At 41.9% G+C, this 27772-nt stretch overlaps 2 protein-coding genes across 2 annotated transcripts; one reads left to right on the top strand and one right to left on the bottom strand.

Annotated features, from left to right (window-relative positions):
* Positions 1-17330: 17330 nt before the first annotated feature.
* On the bottom strand, positions 17331-20059 carry sod2 (superoxide dismutase 2, mitochondrial). Its single transcript, XM_029002618.1, has 5 exons — positions 19909-20059; positions 18883-19085; positions 18469-18585; positions 17809-17988; positions 17331-17684 (listed from the first exon to the last, which is right to left on the bottom strand). Exons 1-5 carry the CDS (start codon positions 19941-19943, stop codon positions 17539-17541), a joined length of 681 nt encoding a protein of 226 aa, XP_028858451.1. The 5' UTR covers positions 19944-20059; the 3' UTR covers positions 17331-17538.
* Positions 20060-20602: 543 nt separating this feature from the next.
* On the top strand, positions 20603-27678 carry wtap (WT1 associated protein). The gene is made up of 8 exons (XM_028953655.1): positions 20603-20804; positions 21546-21583; positions 21676-21731; positions 21831-21889; positions 21978-22105; positions 23724-23902; positions 26547-26701; positions 26812-27678. Exons 2-8 carry the CDS (start codon positions 21554-21556, stop codon positions 27489-27491), a joined length of 1287 nt encoding a protein of 428 aa, XP_028809488.1. The 5' UTR covers positions 20603-20804; positions 21546-21553; the 3' UTR covers positions 27492-27678.
* The last annotated feature ends 94 nt before the right edge of the window (positions 27679-27772 follow it).

Raw genomic sequence — 27772 nt, 5'->3', positions numbered from 1 at the left:
CGTGGGGGTGTTGTAAGTGAAAAGAGGGAGGTTAAGGTTCTGCTCAGCATTGAGGCAGCATTGAGAGATGGTAAACATTTCTCCTGCAGAGCAGCTCTGGCAACAAGCAAAGAATGTACTCCAGGTAGGAATAAATAAAGATTCCAGAACCTTCTTTCCAACCACAGTGAACACAGACCGGCGGTTAATCATAATAGAGCAAACAGGGACACCTCTCTTTTAATGGGCTTTTTGGTAACAAAATAAGCTGTTCACATTTAAATCACTTCTAATAATTTAGACCATTAGAGGACTCACAGGTCATTACCGGGTAAGAAGTGTCAGACCTTTGGGGTGGCAAGACAAGTTAAAGTTGGTTATCTACATCACAGTTTCTAGTTTGGCACAATTTCGCCCCGGTCTGTGCCAATCTTTTATGCTGGGTGATCTGGTGAGGTGCAGGTGCAGGTGACCAGTAGGTTGGAGAATGGGGCAGTGAGGACGAAGATGTGACGTTACAAAATATACCTGTATGTATATGGATGAGCTCTAACCAAATGATAACATTGGCTGATCTTGTCACATAGGCACCTGGTAATGGGTGGGACATATTTTTGTCAGCACATGTACAGGTTTGGTCAACTTTGACAAGCGATAAATTTAAATGGCTAGATGGACATCACATGACACCGTGCTTACTGCAGAGGGCTGGCGCCCCACCCTGGGTGAATCCCCGCCCTGCGCCCAGTGACCTGGGATGGGCCCCAGCAGACGCTACACTGAGTAACAGGACTAAGCATCTAAGGACAGTGATAGAGTGAGACACCATGCTTACTCACTCCTTGTTACTCATGAAGTACATGTACTGAGTACATGGCAATTTTGACCACAAAAAAGAACCCCCAGATTTTAATCAGAACAGGAATGTACACCCACAAACCCCAGTATAAAAGTTTTGGCTATGGAAGGAAAATGCAAAGGAAAACATTTTGCATAAAAAAACATACAAAGCAATATAAATACTATTACTAAACACATCAGCAGAAAATATTAAGATGTAAATAAAGTTGTAATCTCGCTTTCTCCAACAACTGTAACAAAATATTATAAAAATTAATGAATTAAATTATGTAACACTGTCACAAGTAACACTGCTCCTGTCTACCTCCTATAACATAATTTAAATGACCATCACAAACAATGTCAGGTTCAGATAGTTCAAGTTTTTATTGTAACTTCTCTGCCAAAATTCTTTTGTCAAATGGCTAATGAATTGTAGCATATTACATTTTATATTTGAATGAAACACCCAATCACAGTGTCTAACATTAAATGAAGATTTAAAAAAACTGAGAAATTAGAGGAAATTAGAACTGTCACGTCCATGCGGGCATGACGCGGCGGGTGAACGGAGAGGAGGACGAAGAGTGACGAGGAACGAAGAATGAAGGATGCTTTCACCTGACATCACGAAACCGGGGTTTAATTAGTGAAGCACAAGACAGGGGAGACATCCGAGACGTAGACACTGGTGACCACGGAACATAACGTTACGACCTGACCCCAGACAGAAACGAACAGGGCAACTTTATACAATTAACACAGGTGAGAACGATTAGGGAACATTACACAGGACAACAATTAAACTCCGGTCCGGATCCTGATCCTGAACCGGACCGGAGTAACCCCCATTTCGGACCGGATCCTGACAAGAACACAGGAGACAGACCGGGTAACTAAAAGAGAGAAAGCAAGCAAATCGCAGAATAAAACAAGGAATGCTTTGACGAGTTGTTTTTAATACTAGTTACTTCAGGCTCCTGGCAGAAGGAGCAAAGGAGCATCTGTTTCTATCTACAGCTTTGCCAATGGAAAATATCCTCTGGCAAGATCAGGAGAGCCCCCATCATACACACACATATAAACACATATAACACACACACACACAATAACATAAGATAACTTTAAATGACAAACAATCCCATATAGACTTTCCCTATAGCAACTTAACTTTCACCTTCTGTTCCCCACCTTTATCAAACACACATGCTGGCATGGACAGTGCTGGCCCTCAGCCCGTATTTTCTTCAGATTTAACTCGACACTTGGAACAAGATGGTTGCAATTTCACAGAAATGAACCTGGCTGTGGTACGTGCCATGGCGGATCACAAACGCCTCCAATTAATTCATTCATTTGCTTTTATGACTTCCACATTCCTCCATTCTCTAAACAGTGGGTCTCCTTGAAAAGCAAATTCAGGGTAAGTAACAGGTCAGTGGTTTTCAGAGCCGCGGCCACCTTCCTATTACCAAAATGGCTACCAGGAGTCACTTGGAATATCTTCTCACCCTTGGTGGAAAATTGCAGTTTTGTTTTTTTTTCTCTACTGGCGTTGAAATATTTACAGCTCTTGTCAGACTAGCTGGAAAAGGGAGAAGACAGAGTGTGAGAGAGAGTGAGAAAATGACATGCCCTCAAACTCAAACTTTTTTTCCCCTCAGCCTTCCATCAGTAATCACTCTCTCTATTTCTCCTCACATGGATCACACAACAGTCAGGGCCATTGGCAACAGTAGTGGTGTAGTTGTAGCATGGCCATGGTTTGTTTGAAGTGTAGAATGGCCGTTCATGGCCCAGCATGCATTGCAGTGATGGTTTGAGTTTCAGAGTTCAGAGGTTCTCCGATGCTAACGGTTTCCCCTCTAAAAAAATGTCCACATTTGTGTTATAGGTTACATTGCCTTTTGTATCTCTAACATTTTCCTTACTAACAATAATTGAGAAAATGTGGAACAAGAACACAATTTACTGCTGGCCAAGTGGGAATTATTTGTTGGACATAGTAAAAATTTACTTTGTTGATGCTGTGCATTTTATCACACACCCTTATCCAGAGCGACTTACAATCAGTAGTTACAGGGACAGTCCCCCTGGAGCAACTTAGGGTTAAGTGTCTTGCTCAGGGACACAATCTGGTTCATAGGCAAGTGTGTTACCCACTAGGTTACGACCACACTGTGCCCATAGGAAAAGTTACTCTGATATTAAATGTGGCCACACACTTCCAGGCCATGGAGGTGTGTAAAATGTTTTTCATTGTGACCCTTCCCCACATTTGCAGACCTCATTTAGGAATTTTGTACCAACAAGTGGCCAACAAGTACAAAAAAATTACATTTCATAAAGCAAATGCAGATTGATGCAAAGCAATTTTACCAATGATTGAAACAAATGTACAAAAGTGAAAACAAATTAACAAAATGTACACAAAAGTTTTAACTACAAATTAAAAAGGGTCAGTACGATGAAGTGAAAATGCATGTTGTGTCAAACAGAGTGTGGTCCTTTCATCCAACTGACCTGCTGACCTGTTTCCTGTGGCGAGTGTTTAGATTTTGTGGAACATTCGTCATGTCATGTGCATCCTACACGCATATTCACTTCCACAATTGGTAGTGCAGAGAGCACACAATTCACACAATGAAGTATTTTTCACAAACTCAAATCTGGTAATGCTAGGACCCCAAAAAACATCTCTCTTTACTGTTACAAAGCTGTAAGATGGGAGATTCTAGGTCCATGACTTTGTGTGTGGTGAAGACCCCCACTTTATCTACAAGCTGTGGCCTTCCCCAAACAAACAAGAAGTATCACCAGAGTGCCAAAAGGGCAGAAAATGGTCTGAGGTGCCATGATGGGAAGGTCTTGTTGGGGGTGGATGACCACTGTAGTCCTGTATCAGGGGGGTTCTCTCTGGACAAAGCACAAACATCAATGGACAATCTGATTGTCTGTGTCAACCTTTTTGGGAGCCACATGTCCAGGAAAAAGGAGGTGTTCAGACCTCCTCCCCATTCGGCTGCTGGGGCCTCTCGCCTAGCTCCTGGGCTCTGCTCCTCTTAGGGGCAAGGTCCCTCTCTGGACCTTGACTTCCTGCTCTCTCTCTTTTCTTCGCCTTTTATTTAATTTGTGTTTTTCTGTGACATTAATTTTACTTACAATATTTAAATGTAACTGCAACAGTAATCTAACTGTGTTAATAAATAAGAAACTGTTCGTTCCTGTAACTTCTATTGTGCCATGATGTGACGGTTGCAGGTGCCAGTGTGGAAATGGAGGACACAATTGCTTGACTTGAACATGTAGAGGGGAATTTAATACAAACATGGAAACACAACATGCATGGTAACACTGGACAGGACATATAACACACGCAATGATCCAATGAAGACATGATACAAACAGGGCAGATTTATACATTTAACAACATGTGCAAACACTCAGGAATTCAGGGAAAACAGTCCAATGTAATCTCCGGTCCCAACGCGGATCCGGAGCACCCCACATGTCCACGTTCAAATAAATTGCTAATAATTAATGGAGTCAGATTAACAAGGTCAATACAATATCTGTCCTCCATCCACTTTTGAGGTGGATTTGCCTGTTTTTCACACAACCCTTCACCCATATTCTGATGTCTGGCCTCTCTCTGTTCTTTAGACCTCACTATTTACAGGCATAAAAACAACTATTGCTCATGCCAAACCAGTTTTCCATGTAGGTGAAAGACATATGATTTATTGCCAAAATGACTGGCAGAAGGTGTACAACAACAGATTATTTTTTCACTCTGTTCTGACAATTCCAGAAGCCTGACGGGTCCAGTCCTTCACCTGGTTTGTTTCGTGGAAGTCCTGCCATTCTGCTCATACCTTTTTTTTTTTTTTTTATTTCCTTGCAGTGAGCCAACCAACCTGTCAGAATGGAATATGTTGCCTCACTGCCTTGGCACATACTTTTTTTCTCTCTCTTGATTTGCCATCTGACTCTCCTCGTGATTTGTTATTCCGCACAACCATGTTCTGTGATTGGCTCAGTTCTCAGGCCGAAAACGAGACAGAACATCTGTGTTATCTCTGACTGAAGGCCCATTGCCGAAGGCAGCATGGAACCAGCCGTAGATTGCCGATTATTGTGAGATGAAAATGTCTGACATGGGTCAGCTTAGGTGAAACAATGAAAAAGCTAATTGTTTAACTGCTATACGTCTGCTACAATTTCAGCCACATATCAGGGCTGGACAGGACGGGGCTTTGTTAAAAGCCTTAGTCTGAATACCGCTAAATACCAAAACATTTGCACCCGGGCCACTGGCCAGCCCGTAAAGATCCTAGGATCCCCCAAAAACAGATGTGGAAAAAAAAGAACCCTGACCCAGCCATAAACATGCTCCAAACAATGCTGGATCACACCTCAAAGACAGTCAAGTGTGTTTTTCTTGCTAATTGACGGTTTGCTCCATATGTAGGTTGGACCAGTGCAGAAAGCTGCATGTCAGAGATCTTTCCCTTTGATATGCAGGGCAGGCGGTTCTCTTTCCCTCTATTCATCTCTATGGCACCATGGTGACCTTGGCTCTTTGTGTTTCACCCTCCTGCTGAGGAAAGGTCTAGAACATGTGTTTGTTTTATGGGGCGGAGGGCTCTTTGACCAGTCGCTGGTGAAAGATAAATATCTCAGCTGCTTTCTGCTTTTCTTCTGTAGATCATCTGTGAAACACAAAGGGGCTGATGGGAAGAAGCAACAGCTCAGCAAACAGACATGAAATGGACAAGTACTTGTCGCACAATACCTTTACCTGGTACAAAATGTAATAAGCTACAGAAGGACACAACAACGACATTTATTTCTTATATAGCCCATAATCACAGACAGTGATTTGACAAGCCCAACGGTTGATACCCCCCCCCCACACTTGACCCTTCAGCACACAAGGACAAACTCCACTCAACAAAAACTCTAGGAGAGAGAGTGGGACTGCAGTTGGTGTCAGTGCAGGGTTGGCCATGATTTGTCCAAGAAAAGAAATAAGGCCAACAGTTGTAGTGGTGGAAAAGTCCAAAGTGTAGTATAGAGCATCTATCAGAGCATATGTCTATTATAATGCCACTGGTCCATTTGAAGAATCCTGATGCTTTCGCCATTACTATGGTGACCCTCTGGTACATTTCATGCTAAGTCGTCTCATCAGCAGGTCTTTAACCAGTTTAACCAGTGCCGTCTCAGTACTATGATGAGGTCTAAATCCCAACTGATATTGTCACGCCGGCGAGCTGACAGGGGAAGGAAGCGCAGAGGCGGGACATGCTGGGAAAGGGATTTTATTATAAATATAATAAAAGCACACAAATAAACATGGCACAATGGCCTAAAAGCGAAATAAAGGGGGACAACGTCAACTACCCCGCAGACATGTGGCGATTGCCAGAACTCAAGACTAACACAAAGTTGCCAGGTCCAGTCCACAACAGAGTTCACTACAATGATGCCGCTTCCGAAGGGGTGGAAATCCCCGGCTTTTAAAAGGTGTCCTGATTGGCCACACCTGGCAACATCAGCTGTGGCCAATCCTGACAGATATACTTCATGAATGTTGTTGCTGTGTAGATTCGCACACAGCTACTGGGTTACTACCTTTTCTAAAATTTTCAATATAAATGGGAGGTTGGATATTGTTCTATAACTCGAAAGCTGACTGTGATCAAGATCAGTTTTTTTATTCAGGGGTCTGATGACTACTACCTAGGTATGTGGCCAGTGAGAAATTAATCATTTTAAGGATAGGATTCATAACATGGGGTGCTAATTGTTTAAGGAAACTTGTAGGAAGTGGATCTAAAATACGAGTACGTTGATTTGATAATGAGATTCATCATGGTCTATAAAGGATAAACCCAGGTTGGGTTGTAAATTCACTCAGAAAGTAATATCTTGAGTAAGGTCCAGGGTGTCTATTAATAAGTAGTAGAATAAAATCAGGGTTTTTATTTTGTGTTTTTATGTTATGTTCATGCAGAAAGTGAAAATGAAGTGATTGTCATTGTGAAACATTGCAGCACAGCACACGGTGACACAACTAAATGTGTCCTCTGCTTTTAACCATCACCCTGAGTGAGCGAAATATTTTTTTTTCCAGAGTCAGCCTATTATTTCAAAATGCCATTTTTCCCAATGGGTTTTTTTATTTCATAATGAGACTTTTTGGCAGAACGTCTGTCAATCAAGAGAGACGGGGTGGCATTTGTTGTGGGATTTGCTGCTTTTTTGCTCAGATTTAAGCAATAGCACATGGACTGTGGATTTAGGTCTTCTGCAGCAACGCGTTCTCCTGTGCATTAAGCGGCAAAAAACACGAATAGAGTTACACATGTTGCTAATTGCTTAGAATGCTCTTCCCAACCTAGAGAATGCAGATTTAATCTGAGCCAAGGTTGCCAAAATTACATTTTTTAAATCCTAATAACACTCCCAATAGAATAATCAAAATTCTGTATAATCCTGTAGGCTGTAAATCTTGGTCCGAGCCAGATAAGGTTCGTACTCAATGTCAATCATCTTAGATGGGCTTGGATTGAGTCTGGTCGAGTCCAGCTCATGCAGTAAGGTGATGTCATGTGATGCATTTTAATTATCGCATGATAGATGTGAAAATCGATGCTGAAATGGAGACAAGCCTTTGGTGATTATTTTTTAATCCTGCACATTTCCATCCCGTAGCGCTCATAATGCATGCAAAGAAAGCCGGACTTTTAAAAAGCTGTACATTGTAAGGCGTAACAGTCGAGTGAGTGTGTGTGTGTGTGTGTGTGTGTATGTATATGTCATGCCTGACTGTAATTACTGTCTTGTACCACTAGGCACTGTACCGTGCCACTGTCCTGTGCCACACGCCTGACTGTAATGACTATCTTGTACCACTAGGGACTGTACCGTGCCACTGTCCTGTGCTACACGCCTGACTGTAATTACTGTCTTGTACCACTAGGGACTGTACTGTGCCACTGGCAATGTAGGTGTTTGAAAAAATTAGCACTGTAATGCACAATTATGATCCAAACACCTGGAACAGATGTATATATTGCAACATAGCACTAGGGGACAGCAGTCTGTATTCTTCATCTTTACATGCTGAAGAAAGGTAATAATAAATGAATAATAATACCCCTTTATTAATAAATGAGCAGCTGGCAACTACTGTAAACCTATAAACTTATTATGGTGTATGTTAGCATGGCTGCATTTGATTGGACAATAGTTTTTACACCAGCAGTGAATGCTAAGGTGAGGTTTAGGATTAGGAATCAATGCCAACTATGATAATAGACATTTTCACAGCAACATTTTTTATGCCCACATTGTAGATTAAAAATTAAGGTTAAGAAATTAAGGTTAAGATGTTAGGCATTTAAAGATACGCTACAAGCAGTTTTAATCGGTTTACCGCCTTAGTTCTCCAGATCTTCAGTTTCTTGTGCTTGCTTGCAAACAAAAGGCACAAAATGTCAAGCTGTTTAGAACCTCTGCTTTCACAACACCAATTATGACAGGATGTGCTGGATATTAAATAGATCATGCCAATTTCATAGGGTACCCTGGAGATATCGCGTTTTTCCAATATATTGTTTTTTTTTCTTTTTAAAAATTTCCCCTCTCTCTGAACATCCTGTGCAGCGGTCCAAAGCAGATCTGCTGACTCTTGCAGCAGCACAAGGAAGACCAGCCAAATGCAGGAAAAAAAAGCACATCCTGCCTCATCCTTCTGATTTAGTCCAGTGGGATTATTTCTCAAGATCCACACGGTTTAATTGCCAGGATAAAAAATGTGGCGTGACGGCAAGCCGGAGAAAGAGTCCTTGGAGGCTATGGGCCAACTCAGCTGCAGAGTTTCCCTCCGAAGGCCCCGTCTACCACGCAAAATGCTGCTTCTAGCCAAATGACCCGAAAATGAGACAGAAACAATGAAAACCCTTTTTTAAAATCCTTTGAAAAGCCACTACTGTTCATGCCAGTGACATGTAGAGAGATACTCGAATGAACAAATGAGGGATATTCCTTCATTAAATGATGATGTTGATTAAAATATCTTGTCGGTTATAGTAAATGGAATATTGGGTGATTGGGTTTCCCCTCGTGTCCCTCAAGTCCAAAAATATAATTTTAGTTTCAGAAAGTGAAATTTGACCTCAATTATGGACTTCATAAAAGAACCCATTCAGCTCTGGCCAGAAATACTTACGGTAACTGATATGGAGTTTAAATGCTACAACATGTAGCCACCAAACTGAATAGTCATATCTTGTCAGGAGGTTTATGGAGTATTATCCATGTCCTCATTATGGCTGAGGGGACCCGAGGGATTTAAATTTTTAAAAACTGCACTTCTGTGTCCAACCCGTGAAGCGGCTGCCAAAACTCATTCTGCAGAGAGATGACAGTAAAGAATCTTAATGGATCGACAATAGTAACTCTATTGACAGTAGCCCTGTCACCACTGACAATAATATCCAAAACAGCAAGGGAAAGCTTTCCACTCCCTCATGCTGGGAATCGTGTCGGTCCTGGAAAAGACAGGAACATTTTGCTTCAGATGCTAAATGTACCAGCTTGAAGGATGGCACTGAGTGTGTTTTGTTAAAGTTCTGCGGGCCAAGGCTGGAGTGGTAGAATCCATCATTTTACTAATCATGGCCCGTACTGACTCCTGTGCGATATTCTGTTATTAAAATCATTAGAAAACATCTACCGCTTCACAAATAAGGTCAAGATCATGAAAATTATGTAAATAAGGCTGGTAGTAGCCTAGTGGGTAAAACACTGAACCAGAAGACCACAAAGTCCCAGGTTCAAATCCTACTTACTACCATTGTGTCCCTGAGCAAGACACTTAACCCTTAGTTTCTCCAGGGGGACTGTCCCTGTAACTAATGGTTGTAAGTTTCTCTAGATAAGGGTGTCTACTAATTGTAAATAGTTCAAATAGTTCAAATACATCCTTTAGCATCAAGGGTTTTTGACTGGTAATAAGATAGATACAACAGATACATAAAGTTTGTATCTACTGTATCTTGACCAATCAGATCAGATTCTACTATTTTGCTTTTGGGGAGAAGAAAAATGTTTTCAGTGCAAATGTAAACTGAATTGAACACAGACTCCACAATGTGTGTCTGTATCAGTTTGTATGTCTGTGTGTGGCAAGAGACCACCAAAGAGCTACAAGGGATTTTTCCTTTCTCTCTTCTTAAAAAAAAAGTATAATGACCCTCAGCCACAAAGAGCCTCAAATCCAGGTCATATGTCCATTTCTGGATGAACAGAGAGTCAGTGAGCAATGAGGTTAGAAATTGTGGTGAAATGAAAAGACCTGGTCATTTAATTGTCCCAGTATGCATGCATATGGATTTATTGACTGATGCATGTCCAACTCCACTATGATGGGTGGTCATTTGTTTGTTAGTATAACAAATAGTGGTGGGCCGTTATCGGCGTTAACGTGCTGCGTTAACATGAGACTCTTATCGGGCGATAAAAAAATATCGCCGTTAATCTATTCACAAAGTTGGGTTGGGAGCTGGGTCTATACTACGCAAGCTATTGTGCCGGAGTTAAATGGTTACACTAGCTTTATAAGTATATTTCTTCTTTCTTGTGTCTTTTATTTTCTTATTTCCTAAAGACTTTTATTTTGTTTTTGAGACCCGGTTCAGGTCTCTTGGACACATGGCGTGAGTTGTGAGAGGTGCGTGGGGTTTATTTCTTTCATTTAAATTTATGTACATATTAGGAATATTTTGCATGTGTGTTATTTTGTGAATATTTTTTTTATGTTCTTTTAATACTGTATATTGTGGAGAGAGGTGCAGAAAGACGCGATGTGTGACACGATGTTCTGACGCAACCTTGCTTTTTGTACAGGAATGCAGTATTGTAAATTGTGAATGCTTTATGTTTATGTTCAGTTCTCTTGGACACATGGCGTTAGTTGTGAGAGGTGCAGAAAGACGCGATGTATGACGCGATGTTCTGACGAGACCTTGCTTTTTGTACAGAATACACTTTGCACAGAAAATCTCTTGGGTGTCAGCTCATCATTTGTGGTTCAAGAAACGAAATAAAAAAGTTACACAACGCAGAAGAAGAACCGCTACACTATGATGACTTTCACCTTGATATTTTAGCGCGGATGTATACCTAGCCGAATTGCACTGTAGGGGGTGAGAACGAGTCTTCGAACTGTGAAATTACCACATCAAACGTGACGTGGTAACATGGATGCAGCTATTTAACTGAAAGATGTATATAGAATGGCTCATTTGAATTCTGAATTAATCTAAAATATAGATTACTCTAGATTAACCTAGATTAATTCCAAGATTACAGTGAGATTAATCTAGATTAAGAAAATTAATCTATGCCCACCTCTAATAACAAACAACTTTTTCCAGTCGACCTGTTCTCTCATACCAAAATTGTCAATGAAGGTGTAGAACCATCCCAAGGATGATCAGAGTAAATGATCAGAAGAACACTTGAGATAAATATATGAGTGTCACAGCAAAGGGTCTGAATACTTAGGAATACTTAGGATGAGATTTTTCAGATTTCTTTGTTAATAAATCTGCAAAAATGACAACAATTCTGTGTTTTTCTGTAAATGTAGGGTGCTTTGTTCATACATTAATGAGGGAAAAAAGAACTTTAATGCTTTTAGCAAATGCTGCATTATAACAAAAAGTGAAAAATTTAAGGGGGTCTGAATACTTGTCGTACCCACTGTATTCAATATCTCAAAGGTGGGTGTATCTCCCGTGCAGTGGGCACATGAGTGGAAACCAATTGCTTCTTGCTCCCCACAACATAACTGGCATAACCCACAATAGACCAGGTTAATGAATTCTAAGGAAAAAAATGTAAATATAGATTTTCTGCCACAAGCAAGGCAAGGCCTTGAATGAGAAGCGTGTCTATTGGTGCTTTCAGTGTGTGCATGTGAGCGTACCACTCTCTCCCACATTCATCTGTGTAATGTTTAAAAATTAAATATTATAGCAAGAATTAAATATTTAAAACTTTAAATTTTCTCTTATGTGTTAGGGCTTTTTGATCAGCAGAGGAATATGTGCTTTTCTGTATTAAGATTATTTGCTCTCATAAAGAAATATAAGACATATTCAGGTACAATAAACATACATTCATGCATAAGTGAAGACGTACATTATAAGTGTCCACAGTAACATGTCAAATGTTTTTGGGAGCAGCAAGGAGGTTAACGCTGGTCTGATATGATTTTGAGATGGAGGCCACATTTGCTATGTGCTAAGTACAAATCATTAAAACCCTAATGATAAACACAGAATACTCCAAGAACATAACAAATTGAAGTGTATTTGATCTTTGAATGTGGAAGCACATTGTTATGCTGACGTGAAGTGCGGGCCACCCATCTTTTGGACGTGAGTGTGAGTAACACTGAAAGACTGCGAGTGAATTTTCCTTTGAAGAGTCACTGAGAGTTGCCTGGAGCTGAACCAGTTGTATACAAGACGTGTACTGAAGTCCTTCCTGGCAACATCTGAAACAAACAAATGCAGCACAGTTCTGGACAAGCTGCAGTCAGTTCAATCTTTGAGTGCGGGGTGCTCTTGATCATACCCTTAAATATGACCCGATAAAATTTTAAAGTTTATAACCAATCCACAACAAAGAAGAACCTTTGACAAATGAAAGGTATCACAAACGATCCTTTGAGGAAGGTGATTCATCTTCTACAGACTTCTTATCTACTCCACACCAATGTTTGGACTTCAGGTGGTCTGAGTTTGATCCTGTTGAAGGACCTATTCTGAGGTGCAGAATTAAACTGCTAGATTTCTGGTCAGACGTGTCATTCATGAAGTTGATATTTGAACACCAGACACATTACTGTCTTGGGACAGATGAATTCAGTTCTTCACACTGAATACACAAGCATCTAAATCCACACTACTGAGAATGTTACATTACGTTAATTTATCACACACCCTTATCCAGAGCAACTTACGATTAGTAGTCACAGGGACAGTCCCTCTGGAGAGACTCAGGGTTAAGTGTCTTGCTCAGGTCTTGCACAATGGTCGTAAGTGGGGTTTGAAACTGTGACTTTGTGGTCTTCTGGTTCACAAGTGAGTGTGAGGCAACATAACCTTTTGCATTTTTGCAACACTAAGCCAATGAGTTATGATAAAGTTGTCCAATAAGACATAATTAAACATCCACCACATCCTACATGGAGTAGGAGTCTACCCTTTTCTTTGCACTGTAATGAAAGAGTTTTTCCTGTTAAGTTGCGGTGTTTAGTCTTGCGCATTCGAGAAATAAATGTTGTAACAGTAAAACGGTGGTGCAGAACCCAGTACGCAAGAACAGATGTGCGCTTGAAACAGGAGGAGGCAGAGACAGACTTTGGTGTCTCGGTGAAAAGGATTAGGAGGGTGGGCCGTGGTGTCTGGATACCGGCATTTTCCAAAATCCTTTCCAAGGGTTCGAGGAACAGCATTCAAGCTGCAAGTCCCGCTCTTCTTTATGAGTTGCGGTGGTAGGAAACGATTTCTGGCCCTCTCTGACTTTAACAGGAAAAGAAGCAGTCCACACTGAGAGGCCATTTCAAACTGGTGGAAAACTACCGCGTTTTTTATGTAACCAAATTTACAGTACTAATGTCTCTCACTGTTTCACACTGTTTCAAAATGCAACCTGCAGATTCGGTCTTGGATGTAATACAGCTGAATGTTTGGACACACCTACTCCATGGAGGTTTATTCGAAGCATGAAACATATCTGAATTAGTTTTTAACAGAAGAAAACATAAAAGCGTGTTTGGACTATTGTCATTACCATAAGCAGCTTCATGAGATGCTTTCAACATATTTCAGATCTGTTGGAAAATCATCTCAATCTGAAATCATGTTGTTTTGTAGTTTCGTATCTCTAGTTTTGTCCCTTTGACTCTTGTAAGTGTCCTTCTCTTCACTCGTGGTTCTGTGCTTGGGCACGAAATGCAAGGCTATAGGATCTGGTGGTGGCTTTAGCACCAGTACAAGCTTTTGCAAACAGCCATAAATATGAGAATGAACAAACAAGAAATTTTGTAAAAAAAAAATAATAAAAAACAAGATGCTTACATAGAGGATTGCCAGCGTCCTTATACAGCCTTTATGGAAATAGAAGGGAGGCAAATGACAAAAAGTATGCTACATTATCTATAGAAAAACGTGGGTTTGATTTTGGCCTGAAAATTTTATTTGAAAACAAATATGGAAAAAAAAAATTAAAAACACTTCATACGTTAAAAAAATAACTATTCCGAGGAGGGAATATAAACCATGTCATCCACTGACAGCGTTCCATCACTATAGTAACATACCAACCACTTCAAATCTTTTTTAACCAAGAATAGGGAACCTAATGTATCGAGGTCAGGTTTTTGAGGCTCTTCCTATGGCTCTTTGCACCTTTATTATTGCCTCAGAGAAGCTAGGCCAAAAAAACCTGCACCCCCATGGCAAATTCTGTCAAATGCTGTTCCTTATGTTAAACCTCACAGAGCGAGGAGATCTTCTGATGGGGAGGATTTACAGTTGTTATCGCGCAGTTAATATTTGGCTGAATGAAGACGTTCCAGGGGATTTCAAAAGCCTTGAGAGAGAAAAAACTTAGTGGTTGATCGGGTCTTCATTTCTAAGCCAAAGGTTTGGTGATATTCTTAAGGGTCTAATAAAATATGACGAATGCAGATGCTCATTAAATGCCACTCAAATTAGGAATCAGGCTTTCCTTAAGATTTCTTAATGCACAAAATTAGAATAGGTGACTTGAACATTACGTGAGAGTAGGAGTGGTAGATTAAGTTTTTTTTTTTTTTTCTTTCCCAGCAGATCTACATCAGCCTGGCAGCACTCACGACACAGTGTTCCATGTCATCACCACATCACCCAAGAGGATCACAACAGAACTGCGCCCAACTCATGTTGCACTCGAACGTCCGCCTTGGGTTTCAGTCGGGCTTCAGTTGGTAAACAGCTTCCTCTAGTGGAGAAAATACATTTCACAACGAATTTGTGGGCTCAGCGGGCGATCTAAGCACATGCACTCTGTCCAATGTACAGATGTGCTGACGTCATCTGTGCTGCTGTCACCCTTTCCAGGCCCTAACAAACGTCCCTTGGTGACCTCAGCTTTCATAGGCTGCTCCCAGGCCCTCTACCACAACACGAGTGAGGCGGTTCCCTTCCTTCTGAAATTAAATAAAATTACCTAATCACTCCCACATGGGTCATGCTTCTACATATGTGTTTCTGATTTCCCCAGTAAAAAGAAAAAATCAATCACAAAGTAAAGCCAGAAAACCACAGCCTGCGTCTACATAATTAGGAAAAAAGAAATAGGTTCACGCCTTTTTTTTAGAGTGTATGTTAATAATTAGACTGATTCCATAATGAAAGCCTTGGAGTTAAACTCAGTCTAGGCCACTGGTAAAAAGCTCCACAGCTGAGATTTCTGTGAGGACCACTTTCTTCAGTGTCGCATGAGGTTCAGAAATGTTTTAATAATGGACCATCTCTCAATAAAATAGAATTAAAAAAGAATAGAATAAATTATTTATTTGTTAGTGTTTCCACAAATTACACAACTCATTGGAATATAAATAACAGCAGGTTTTCTAAGTACAGTGGGTACAGAAAGTATTCAGACCCCCTTAAATTTTTCACTTTTTTTATATTGCAGCCATTTGATTCAAGTTCATTTTTTCCTCATTAATGTACACTGCACCCCATACTGACATGAATTGTTGACATTTTTGCAGATGTATTAACAAAGAAAAACAAAGAAAAAATGGTCCTAAGTATTAAGACCCTTTGCTCAGTATTTAGTAATTTTGAGTCTTTTTGGGAAAGTTGTTCACACAAGAAAAGTTTTGGGGATCCTCTCCGGTTCTGGCAGGTTGGATGGTAAACGTTGGTGGACAGACATTTCTAGGTCTCTCCAGAGATGCTCAACTGGGTTTTAATTCAGGGCTCTTGTAAAAACCAAACCAATGAAGACCATGTGGTGTGGGAGAAGAAAATAGAGTGTGTAGAAAAAACTCTTTCTCCCTTCACACAAAGCACTGTATTCAACCACTCCAATTTGATGTTACCTGGCAGAAAGAGGCATGGCACAATAGAGGTTAAAAATGAACAGTTTCTAATTTATTAACACCGGTAAATAATTATTGTAGTTACATGTGAATATTGAATGTAAAAAGGTACCAAGGTTGCAGAGAAAATAAACATGAGAAGAAAGAGTAAAGAGGGAGAAGAGAAAGAGAGGGGGAGATAAAGTCTCAGAAGCCTTCCGGCTTCCGAGGGAAACCCCCTGAGCAAGAAGCTCAGAGGTCCCTTTTTCCACATGTGAGCAGACTTTTATACCCCTGGCCTACAGGAAGTTGTCACTGGCCTACAGGAAGTTGTCACTGGCCAATCAGAACCTGTTGTTTCTGATGTCACGCCCCCGATGCCTCCCATTTGGGGAAGACAAAGAGGGTGGGCGGTCCTGACGGCTGATACTTCACACGTTGACGTCGGACAAAAGGCATGTAAAAACCGGGGTGTCGAATCTTCACCCACAACCGTCGACACAGGAATGTCACACCTCCCCCTGCAGACATCTGTTATGCAAGGCAAAAGCAGGCTCCCGTGATGTCTATTCTTACACTCTTGCTGGGCCATTCAAGAAAAGTCATGATGCTGTAACCACCATGCTTGGGACTGTATTGGACAGTTGATGAGCAGTGCCGGGTTTTCTCCACACATACCGCTTAAAATTAAGGCCAAAAAGTTCTATCTTGTTCTCATCAGACCAGAGAATCTTATTTCTAACCATCTTTGACTCCTTCGGGTGTTTTTTTTTTAGCAAACTTCATGCAGGCTTTCACGTGTCTTGCACTGAGGATAGACTTCCATTGGGCCACTCTGCCATAAAGCCCTGACTGGTGGAGAGCTGCAGTGATGGCCGACTTTCTACAACTTTCTCCCATCTCACAACTGCATCTCTGGTGTGTTAGTTGATGGTTTTACAGTGTGGATTAATAATAATGACAATAATAAAACACTATACTAGATATGAGATATTACTTAATTGAATAATGGACATTGTCTGTTATTTATGGTGTCAAATCCACATGGTTCATTGAACTTAATAAAGGCACTCCTTTTTTCAGTGTGTATGACATGAAGTACATCTTCAGGATTTTTCAGAAATAAACAAATACAAAAAATAAAGGGCAACTTGCTAGTTGCTTGTATCTTCGAGAAGAGGAACCCTTGGCATAAATATGGTGAAATCCTTTAAACATATGCCTTGTCTATGCAAGGCATCTTGCCAAAACCATGCTTTTACGTGCTTAAGTAATAAAATACTAATTACTGTGGCAGAATCCATAGGGCTCAACCTTCAATATAATAGACATTTACTAAAAAAGAAGGTACATGGTGGTTCAAATAGATTTTATTTAAATACATTTAGACAGTAAACGTTCTAGATCACTGACTCCATCGTGACGTGACTTTAAGCCAAAGACTTTTCTATCTAATGCCATTCCTCTGTAAAAAGCTAGAAGTTACAACACAATGGAGTGGAGGTGGTGGTCTGATATTTCATGGTGGAATATTGTTTGTTTGAACAGCTGGACAACAACGTCTATTTTTTGGCCGTTTGGAAACGGTCGCTCACATTCTCCCAGTTGACCACATTCCATATTGCTTTCACATAGTCAGGCCGAACATTCTTGTACTGAAGATAATATGCATGCTCCCAGACGTCAATCCCAAGCAAGGGTATAAGACCTAAAGAGTTTAAAAAAATGAGACAATGTAGACTAAATAAACATGCAAAACAATCATTTCCAGACTACCAGCAGTGAACCGCTTTGTCTACTGTGATCGAGTTCCAAAGTTCAGAGACACATACCAGTAGTGCCTTGCAAAGGGTCCTGATTGGCGCAGGCAGCTATTCTCAGCCTTCCACTGTCCTTCTCAAAGCCCAGCCAGCCCCAGCCAGAACCTTGCACAGCTACTGTGGCAGCAGACATCCTCTCTTTGAACTTTTCAAAAGTGCCAAAGTCACGTTTGATGGCCTCCATTAACTCGCCTGAAATACACGTAAAAAATTGGACCCTGAGGTAGATGCATTTTTTTGTCTGGCCTGATGGCATTCCACGAGTCAGCCACTAACACAAGCTGGTACATTAGCTGGACATAAAATGCAAGACTTTACCAAAAAAAGGCTCAAGGAATTATGCATACATAATATATGCATACATAAACTGGTAAAAAGACATGGCAACAACTTGCGTTACTAAAACTAACTAAATGATCAGAAAATGTACTACTAATATCTTTTTTTTTTTAACATTTGCAGTATAATTCATCACATTGATGTCAAGAAATGGAATGTCTACAACTATTAATAAAATCATTTTAATCTTGCAGAATCACCTGCATGTGGAAAGAAAATGCAGTAATATTTAAGTTTCCCTGACTTAAGCAGTCATTCATATTATTTCTGACCCACACATCCTTGTAGGAACCGTATTAATAGTTCGCCTTTACTTCGTGCAGCACTATTTACCTTGTGGCTCCCCACCACCATTTGGAGACAGGTTGGTCCAGAAGATAGTATGATTGATGTGCCCACCACCATTGAATTTCAGTGCTGATTGAAGTGCAATCTGGGAGGTAACATCACCTGCAACACACACACTTCACACAATCAATGACTGCTGAATCCTGAACTGAGAGCCTCTATCCCAGGACACTAAGCGTGGGTATGGGGACTCACTCTGCCACAGGGGACATACATATAAATGTCAATGTGGGATGGGATAACAAATAAATAGATAAATAAATAAATAAAAAAGAACAGAGCTTTAAATAGACCAATGTTGAACTACATCATTCAAAAAAGGAACCGTGTATTCAGAGGATAAATCCTTTTACATGATTTATACCGGGTCCGGTGAGGTGAAGAGGAGCGTTCACTTACCCTTGACAACAGCCTCTTTGTATTTCTCCTCAGCAACGTTCAGGTTGTTGACGTAGGTTGCATGATGCTTGCTGTGGTGCAGCTGCATGATTTCAGCATTGATGTGAGGTTCGAGAGCACCATAGTCGTACGTAAGATCAGGCAGCGAATGCTTCTGCCTCACAGCTACTGCGCCCAAGGCTGGTCTCAAGGTGGCAGCGAACCTGCACGCATTACAGAAAGTACAGGGCTTCACACTGAAATGTCGCTACATTCAAGTTTTCGATTCTATGTGAATTGCAAGATCTGCTGGAATTGTACAGGACAGGTTTCAACCTCATTAATCTAATGCTTTTGCCAGTGCGTTCAAACGATGTGCCTAGTGGGTAAGACACCCACCTCTGAACCAGAAGACCAGTCACAGGTTTGAACCCCACTTACCATTGTGTCCCTGAGCAAGACACTTAACCCCGAGTGTCTCCAAGGGGGACTGTCCCTGTCTGATAAATGCCACAAAAAAACTATCACTCCAAATAATCAAAAGTATTCTGGTGCATGAAGGAGGACTTTGATTCAGCTTGTGTGATTGTGTTGGCCCACAACTATTAATCTGTCAGATTTCTAAATAATAAAAAAAAAAAAAACACTACATTCAGATATGGAAACTAGTCACAATATACAAAAATGTTACAACTAAGATGATATTGTACTCAAGCTGAGTGTCATTACATAATATTTTAAAATAACTTGTATGCATATTTCTAACTCAACGTTAGCATTGGACTTGAATGGGGCACGTTGAGAATTTAAAGACCGTAAATTAGACATAACTGCACGCTGCTGGGTTTTTTTATTCAGGATTAGACGGGAGCGAGTTGCACGCAGGTGGGTGAGGTGTCAACTCAGCTGGGAAAGGGACCAACTTTAGCGCGTTAGCCGACATTACATACCGGCCAATTCAGCACAATCCCAAAAATGACACGTACGCGCATAAAACGCGGCAAAGACGTGAAATGCGGAGCTAGCGAGCAATGTGCTCGGTGTTACCTGCGAACGCCACCGACTCTGTTCAGCATGCTCATGCCAGTCGCCCTCGACCCGCACGGAAACTCACACGGAGCAGCGCTGCAACCGCGCAGAGCCTAACCTTGAAATTTCCTCCACGGCCGGAGCGGAACGTACCACCGGAGTCGCGCGGTGAACTGCGCAAGAACCTGCACTGAGACTTGTTTCGAAAGCAGTCGTTCATATTGTGTTCCCCGTGAAATACAACTGTTAACGTAGTTATTGAATTCGATTTAAATCTTAAGTTCCAAGTATATTTACACAAGACTGACATTTTGGCGTTCCCCTGCCGGATGGAACAAATGGTTTCGACCGCCCCATTTTGGTTTTCCTCGGCCTTCTCCTAGCACAGTGCTAAATCTGTGAAAGATGGAGTGTGTCTTCTATACCAGGCTGCTAAATGTTGCTGTGATGTAATAGTGTGCGTAGCGTGAAAACGACTAGGGTGACGTTTTCGCTCTGTGCTTTAAAAAAACTTTTATGAAGCAGAATTCAACTAGAATTTTCTTCAGTTTTACCTATTTTTAAGGAATAAAATGCCTTTTTTCCTAAAAAGAAAAAACAGTGACACCGCGTTAGAGGGAAAAAAGTGTCACCCTGAACACGTCGCCGGCGTCGTCGCCGATTACACATGCCCCGCCCCGTCCGCTCCGCATGGCCCCGCCCCGCCCCTTTAGCGCGAGCTGAGCGGTTGACGCTTTGCGGCGGATCGTGTGGCTCCCGCGGGTGATGGCTGCCAGGCGGTAGTTGAGGCGGAGCGCGGCGAGGTTTACAAAAAATACAACAACAACAACAACGGCGGGAAAAGAAAAGTGATATCTCGATATACCGTCAGTTGTTCAGTCACGGCTCTCTTCCCACGTCGGCTGCCTGATAAGGTGAGCGCGATCGGACTCTTCTGCTCGGTGGTCGGAGTCTCTTCCTTCTCCGCCATTTTGTGACACAAAGAATCAGAAAACGCGACTAACCGGGGGGTGACCGAGCCCCGTTTGCCTCGAGCGGCTTCGCTTTTTTAGGTATAAACGCGTTTCTGTCCGAGTAGACGAAGCTTTTATTTCGTATATTCCGTCCACGAGGGACTGGTGTAAGATGCTGTGCAGCAGCCATTTTTTTCTCCGCTTGTAGCATCGCTGCTAGCGGATTGAACGTACGGGCGAACCCATTAAGGCGTAGTGCACGACAAAAAAAAATCCACTGAACTTTGTTCAGTGCGGCACAAATTCGATGCTGTTGCCGCTTTGTGACGTTTGCGTTGCGCTTTAACCGCGCCGCGTGGTAAACAGATGCGGCGTTGTGTCGTGACTCGTCCACGCGTGCCACGCCGTGGTAAGCCAGGCTCCGCGTCTGCGGCCGATCCGTGACATTTGCGTGAATATTGGACGGCGTGGAGCATCGACGCTGGCCGCCGCCTGGGCCATTCCGGGGGAACGTGCATTTTTTTTGGCGCTCTTTTTACCCCGCGGCCTTATGGGCTGTCGCGATGCCTGCGACTAGCAGTTTAGTCGAAAAAGGTCCATGCGACCTTTTACTAGACGTCGTCGTCTTTGTGTTAGAAATTCGTTCGCGGATGGCCATTAAAATCTAACTGCGAGTTTTTCTTCCTCTTCTTCTTCTTCCAGACATCAGAATGACCAACGAGGAACCTCTCCCCAAAAAGGTGAGAACGCAGGCCTGGGTGGTCGCGGACGTGTCTTAAGCCAACAGGTTCTCAGTTAACGGGCTTTCATCTGACACCTTTCCCTCTTCTAGGTTCGCCTGAACGAGTCCGATCTGAAGACCCTCACCAGGGAGGAATTATGTTCCAGGTAATCTAGCGCGAGTTGTCATTTTGTCCCTGCCCTTGTCTGCTTTTCGTGATGTCCAGATTATGGCCACTCGTTGACGCAATATGGCTTTGCCTTTAGGTGGAAACAGCACGAAGCCTACGTCCAGATGCTTGAGACAAAATACGCCGATTTGAACTGTGAGTGTGCGTCGATTCGACAGATTGATCCATTAGAAGTTGAACCGCAGCGATCGCTTGTTTACGTATTTTTTGTTATTGTGTGCAGCGAACGACGTGACCGGCCTGAAGGAGTCTGAGGAGAAGTTGAAGCAGCAGCAGCAGGAGTCTGCTCGCCGAGAGAACATTCTCGTCATGAGGCTCGCCACCAAGGAACAGGAAATGCAGGAGTGCACTGTAAGTGATTTTTGTCGGGATATCATTTATTAATTTCCAACATAGACAATATTATTTGTGTCCATTTCTTGAATCTTTGATAGCAGACATCAGTACTAATAGCAGGGGTAGAACAGTGCTTCTTCCTCCTTTTTTAGTGTAGTACTTATAATGGATCCATTATAGGAATTTGTAATTGTGGCACACTGATGGTCCATTTGTAAGTGGTTTATCTGAAGACCAGTGGAAGAGGGCCAGCACTCAGATGGAGGGGGGACATTGCATAGTGGCCTCTGCCACAAGGAGAACCAGAATAATACCAGAAGACGGCTGCCAGAACCGTGGCTCATACCTGCTGCTTTGAACAGTCGTGGCCACTGAGAATTTTCCCCAAAGAGGACTGCTGTGAAGAATTGGTCAGACCTCAGATCAGATCATCTTCAGTTCATCTGATGCGGACTACATGAATTCACCCAATTCTCTCCATGTAGGAGATGTTACGATATATATTTTTTGGTGGAGCACACTTGATGAACTGATGCGGATTAGGACATTGTTGAGAATCAGAATCTTAAATTTAAGACACTTAATATGCAGTGGAACAATACTAATCAACATTCGGCCTTGGACAGATGACCAAGTCATGAAATGATCTCTACCCAGCATCTGGTGGATGGAGAGCATAAATAATTTAAATTTACGCTACTGACAGATGGATTAATCTGGAATGGTTGACTTGGATGGATCAGTAGATGAGGACATTTTTTCCCCTCTGCACATGACACCCTGGTTTTGAAAGTAGCTGCATGATGTTCAACTGGATTAGGGCCACATCTAGAGGCATCACCATCGACAGGAATGCATCCAAGTGTTAGAGAATACGCAGACAATGCAAGAAAGAACGCAAACGATGCCATTGTACTCCGTACCTCTCCTCTTGGGAGTTCCCTCAAATTATTTTTACAGCAAGATTCATGAAAAGATAGTGGTTCAACTTGCTAGTATATTAATATTAAATTAAGTTTTATGTTTTTACTTATTATGGATAATACCTCATCTTGTTTAGACATTGTTTTTCTCTGTCTGTTTGAGCTAATAGATTTTTTTCATAACGGTATTATAATCTAAGTATCAAATGTTTTCTTAATGCTGCTGTATCCCATCACGGAATCATGATATACATTTTTGGATTACAAGCATTTTAACACTTTTACAAAAAAAAAAACTTGAATTTGAAGAAATGCTTTTTTTTTTTTTTTTATCTGAATGAATTAGCTTGTGAAAAGCGGTTCGTTATATAACTCTTATACCATGTTTTTTTGTTTATAAATGAATATATTATATCTTAATACACTGGAGAAATGTCAAATTAATCTGATGAACAGTAGTCACAAGTGGTCAGTTTCACATACGGATTAAGCCTAAACCTAGTCAAAAAGCGTTGTTGAAAGAACTTCATGGTTCTCTTTATTTTCTGACTACAGTACTGTAGTGCTAATGCATGCAACAAATGCTGAATATTAAATATTGAATAGATAGCTATACAAATAGCTAAAGGTAGGTATGTGAAATTACATAAAAATGTAACATGGTTCGATGTGCATTTTTTAACTAACTGATTTTCTTCGTGAACCTGCAGACGCAGATCCAGTACCTGAAGCAAGTGCAGCAGCCCAGCGCGGCCCAGCTGAGATCGTCCATGGTCGACCCTGCCATCAACTTGCTTTTCCTCAAAATGAAGGCCGAACTGGAACAGACTAAAGACAAACTGGAGCAGGCCCAAAATGAACTGAGTGCCTGGAAATTTACACCTGATAGGTAAACACAACCAAAATAACAACCCCCTCAAAAAACCGGTCAAGACTTTTCCTGACTCACCCCCCACCTTCCCTTCTGCAGGAGTGCAGTCAATGGTGGGTGAAGGCTGAGACATGCTTTAAAAAAAAAAAATCACCATGAGACTCAGACTTAAAATCACAAAGACATTTTCTCTGTACTGTCCTGCTAAAGCGCATACAGTAACATTAAAAAAAAAGGAAGAAAAAAAAAAAGCGTAGAAACTGGAGGAAAAAAAAAAACCGTTTTTTGGTCAGGTGACACTTCTGTTTTCAGCTGCCCACAACCCACCTCCCTGCCTCCGTCCACAACCCCTGCCCCTCCTCAGTGGTGCAGAGGCCTGCAGGAGCTCGGGATCTTTCCCTGAAGAGGCGGTCGCGTCGGAAAACTGGGCCCCCTTCCCCACTCATGTTCTTCCAGCCTCCCCCCCTAAGACCCTGTATAGACCCTGTTGGTTTTAAATCGCTGAGGTGGCGGCCAATGAGAGACTTGGCAGAGGCAGCATGAACTGCTAGTTAAAAAGAGAAAACAAATTCACCAATTGAACATTTGACACAACAAAAAGACTGTTGTAAAATGGGTAATGTTGGAGTGTGACCCTTCCACCTAGGCATCCTGAGACTCTTTAAACTGTTGGAAAAGACTCTAGAAGTTCATATAATTCTCTTTTGCGGGAGAGGGGCGCATAGACTGTCGCGAAACTCGGGGAAGCGCGCTTAATAACATAACGAGACTGTGGGCTGAGGGGAGGAGTTTCCTAGGAATGTGTTTAAGCATTGGAGGAGGAGCCTCTGTAAACGATGTAAGACACTCGGGGAGGAGCCAGGACGTCTGGCGACCAAAGACTTTTTAACGCAAATGAGCACGGGCTTCACACATGGTAGTGTGTAATTTCATTCCCTTTTTTTGTTTGTTGTTTATGTTGGTTATTCTTTTGCATTTTTCTTTTTGTGTTTTTCTTTACAGAAGCACATTTGCACTTGCAGCAGTGGGGACTGACAATGATTTCTTAACTTTTTTTTTTTTTTTTTAAGAAGTGTTTCAGGGTTTTTTTGTTTTTGTTTTTTAGTCATTTTAGCTTGTGTACCATGCTGTGTGTGCAAAGAGCTTTTCTGATATCATGTCAATGCAAATATGTCGAAGTGAAAAATGTCTTAATCTGTGAAATTGTTCTGATAACTGCTGTGTGTTTAAAAACATTTTGGTTTCGATTTAACTTTTCTGATTTATCCACAGTGACATTTTAAGCTGTTTTCTTTTTATTTAATATAGAGATTGTTAAAATAATTGGGTTTGTTTCGGTCGGTCTGTTTTTCTGCTAAATGCCATTGGGGTCTAATGACATTTGTCAGTAAAATAACCTGATTGTTTCAAACCTTATAATCACAAGTGCATGTTTGATCCACCGTGGTGGCTCCATACATTTTAAATGCACATCAGGACGATCAAAATCTTCTGGTGGCATAATATAAATATTGATTACTGTCTTGGGTTGAGTTAAAGACTCAGAGCTTTGTAATCCATTTTAAAATGCAAGTAGAAAGGTCCCTTTGGTTGGAAGGATTTTTGTGAAAGGAATAGCAACAACTGCACCCGTACTGCACATAGTTAAGCATTTAAAGATCACTTTCACTAATCACTTTGTAGGTGGTGCCATCTGTCATTGATTAAATGTGGAGAACAGGATGTAACTGGCGTATGCAATTTTACTGCAATCCTGTTCTGGTCCTGTTCACAAAACTGCCTCGAAATTGTTTCGGTGTGATTTCGGTTTAATTCTCAGCTATAGTTGTTTAATCAGAAGTTCATATAACAGAGCACACACTGTTGAATGGGGCGGGGGGGGGGTCATGAAAAGCTATGATCTGTTTACTGCTGTGAATGTGCTCAGGGAGTGTTGGACCTTGTCAGATCTCAGACTCACTTGCATGTCTGTACATCACTGTATCAGAACGGTGTTCAGTTTAAAGACTTTAATTCCATGGTGTGGGGGGCCTTCATGAATGTTGGGTTTGCCACTGAATGTGTGATTCGCTACATTTGAATTCAGCAACGTGCTTCTCAACTTGTGGTGCTCCAGATATTGAAGGACAGTTCTTTTGAAGTTTACAAAAAGCTTCGTGGTTAATATTCAGCTGCTCATATTCCGAATGAAGAATTGTTAGTTCACTGTAGCACAACGTGTTTATGTATATACGATATTGCAAGGCTGTGATATGTAAGAAATGCGTTTTTTGACTGGCAATGGTGGTTTTTATGAGCATGGCACAAGTAATGGAGGTTTTTTGTCTTTATGATTCTCTTTCTATGTAATCGCTAGTTGTAATTGTGGTTATTTAAGCCAATGATTCTGGTTTATAATATATCCATCACAGAATGCTAGATTGCAGCAGTGTTGCAGACTTTACCAGGCGGCGTATTAACATTTTCCACATTTCGGAAATTCATGACTAGGGAGAAGGTTGGTTATTGTTTTTGTACTTGTGTGTGTACGTGTGTTTTGAGAAGGGCAGCCGAAGTGCGAAATTGAGCGCTGTCTGTAGATTGGTATGTAAGCGGTGAGGCTGCAAGCGTTGCCTGGTTGTTGTGAGTTCACCGTGTGATGTCAGGCGTTTGTCCTTTGCAGCCAGACGGGTAAGAAGCTGATGGCTAAGTGTCGCATGCTGATCCAGGAGAACCAGGAGTTGGGCAGGCAGCTGTCCCAGGGCCGCATCGCTCAGCTGGAGGCTGAGCTCGCCCTGCAGAAGAAGTACAGCGAGGAGCTGAAGAGCAGCCAGGACGGTGAGTCTGACTTTTTAAGTGAGCTCATTTATGATGCAAATTTTGGCGTGCAGTGTAGCCTAATTATTATTATTATTATTATTTATTTTTTTCTTTCTTCATTCGATCAGAACTGAATGATTTTATCATTCAGTTGGATGAGGAGGTGGAGGGCATGCAGAGCACCATCATGGTGCTCCAGCAGCAGTTGAAGGAGACCAGGCAGCAGCTCTCCCAGCAGACTCAGGCTACTGCCAGTGGCGCTGGGCCCAGCAGGACTTCCTCCTCTTCTCCACCCACCTCAGAGCCCTCCAACCAGACTGAGGCGGCCCCTTGCACCAGCGCCACCACCGGAGATTGCGGGAGGGTGTCCAATGGGCCTTCCAGTGGGATGGGCTCACAGAGAGGAGGAGCTTCTGGACCAGGCCTGTATGGGGAAGGTAGCAGTGTAGAGGAAGACTTCCCTCCATCGCCATCTGCCTCCAGTCCTGCTCAGGGGGACGGGTCTAAATTGTCCAATCACTCAGAGGAAGGGGTGAGCCAGGGGTGTGGGGACAGGTACGGGACCCAACTGAGCACTGGGTACGAGAGCGTGGACTCTCCCACGGGCAGCGAGACGTCTGCCACCCAGCATTCGAACGACACAGACTCCAACGCCGACTCCCACGATGTTCCTGCCGTCACCAAGGGCAACAGGACTTCAGGGCCGCGGCAGGGCGCTCAGAACGGCCTGGACTCCGCAGCAGTGTCTGCCACGGTGACCGCTAACGCCACCATGACCACTAACTCTTCCACAGGGTCTGTTTTGTAACATTGTTAAATTGTCATGATTCTTTTTGTATACTCGTAAGAAAAGATTAACACCGTCTCCGTGGCTACAGTTGCTGTCAACATACATCAGGTCTTTTTTTTGTTTTTGTTTTGTTTGTTTGAGTTCTGGAAGGAAAATTATGTTGATAGAAAACGCTGAATGCTAGGTCTTTTTTTTTTTTTTTTTTTTTTTTTTTGTGATTTTAAAACTAGCCTTTTTTTATATGTTGATCACCATTGGTTTTATACACTTCCACCTTCTATTACTAAAAACAGGATTAT

Source organism: Denticeps clupeoides, chromosome 14 (assembly GCF_900700375.1).
Source record: "Denticeps clupeoides chromosome 14, fDenClu1.1, whole genome shotgun sequence".
Taxonomy (NCBI): domain Eukaryota; kingdom Metazoa; phylum Chordata; class Actinopteri; order Clupeiformes; family Denticipitidae; genus Denticeps; species Denticeps clupeoides.
Note: the sequence above shows the minus strand (reverse complement) of the source record. Positions and strands in the feature narration are given on the sequence as shown.

What these genes read in the sequence shown, in the direction of transcription:
- sod2 (XM_029002618.1), bottom strand. Translation starts at nt 19,943, where the DNA reads ATGAGCATGCTGAACAGAGTCGGTGGCGTTCGCAG. An exon ending in CAAAGAGGCTGTTGTCAAGG is followed by an intron (nt 18,586 to 18,882) that starts GTAAGTGAACGC and finishes TGTGTGTTGCAG; the next exon opens with GTGATGTTACCTCCCAGATT. An exon ending in TGGTGGTGGGGAGCCACAAG is followed by an intron (nt 17,989 to 18,468) that starts GTAAATAGTGCT and finishes CGTGTATTTCAG; the next exon opens with GCGAGTTAATGGAGGCCATC.
- wtap (XM_028953655.1), top strand. Translation starts at nt 21,554, where the DNA reads ATGACCAACGAGGAACCTCTCCCCAAAAAG. An exon ending in AGGAACCTCTCCCCAAAAAG is followed by an intron (nt 21,584 to 21,675) that starts GTGAGAACGCAG and finishes TCCCTCTTCTAG; the next exon opens with GTTCGCCTGAACGAGTCCGA. An exon ending in AGGAAATGCAGGAGTGCACT is followed by an intron (nt 22,106 to 23,723) that starts GTAAGTGATTTT and finishes GTGAACCTGCAG; the next exon opens with ACGCAGATCCAGTACCTGAA.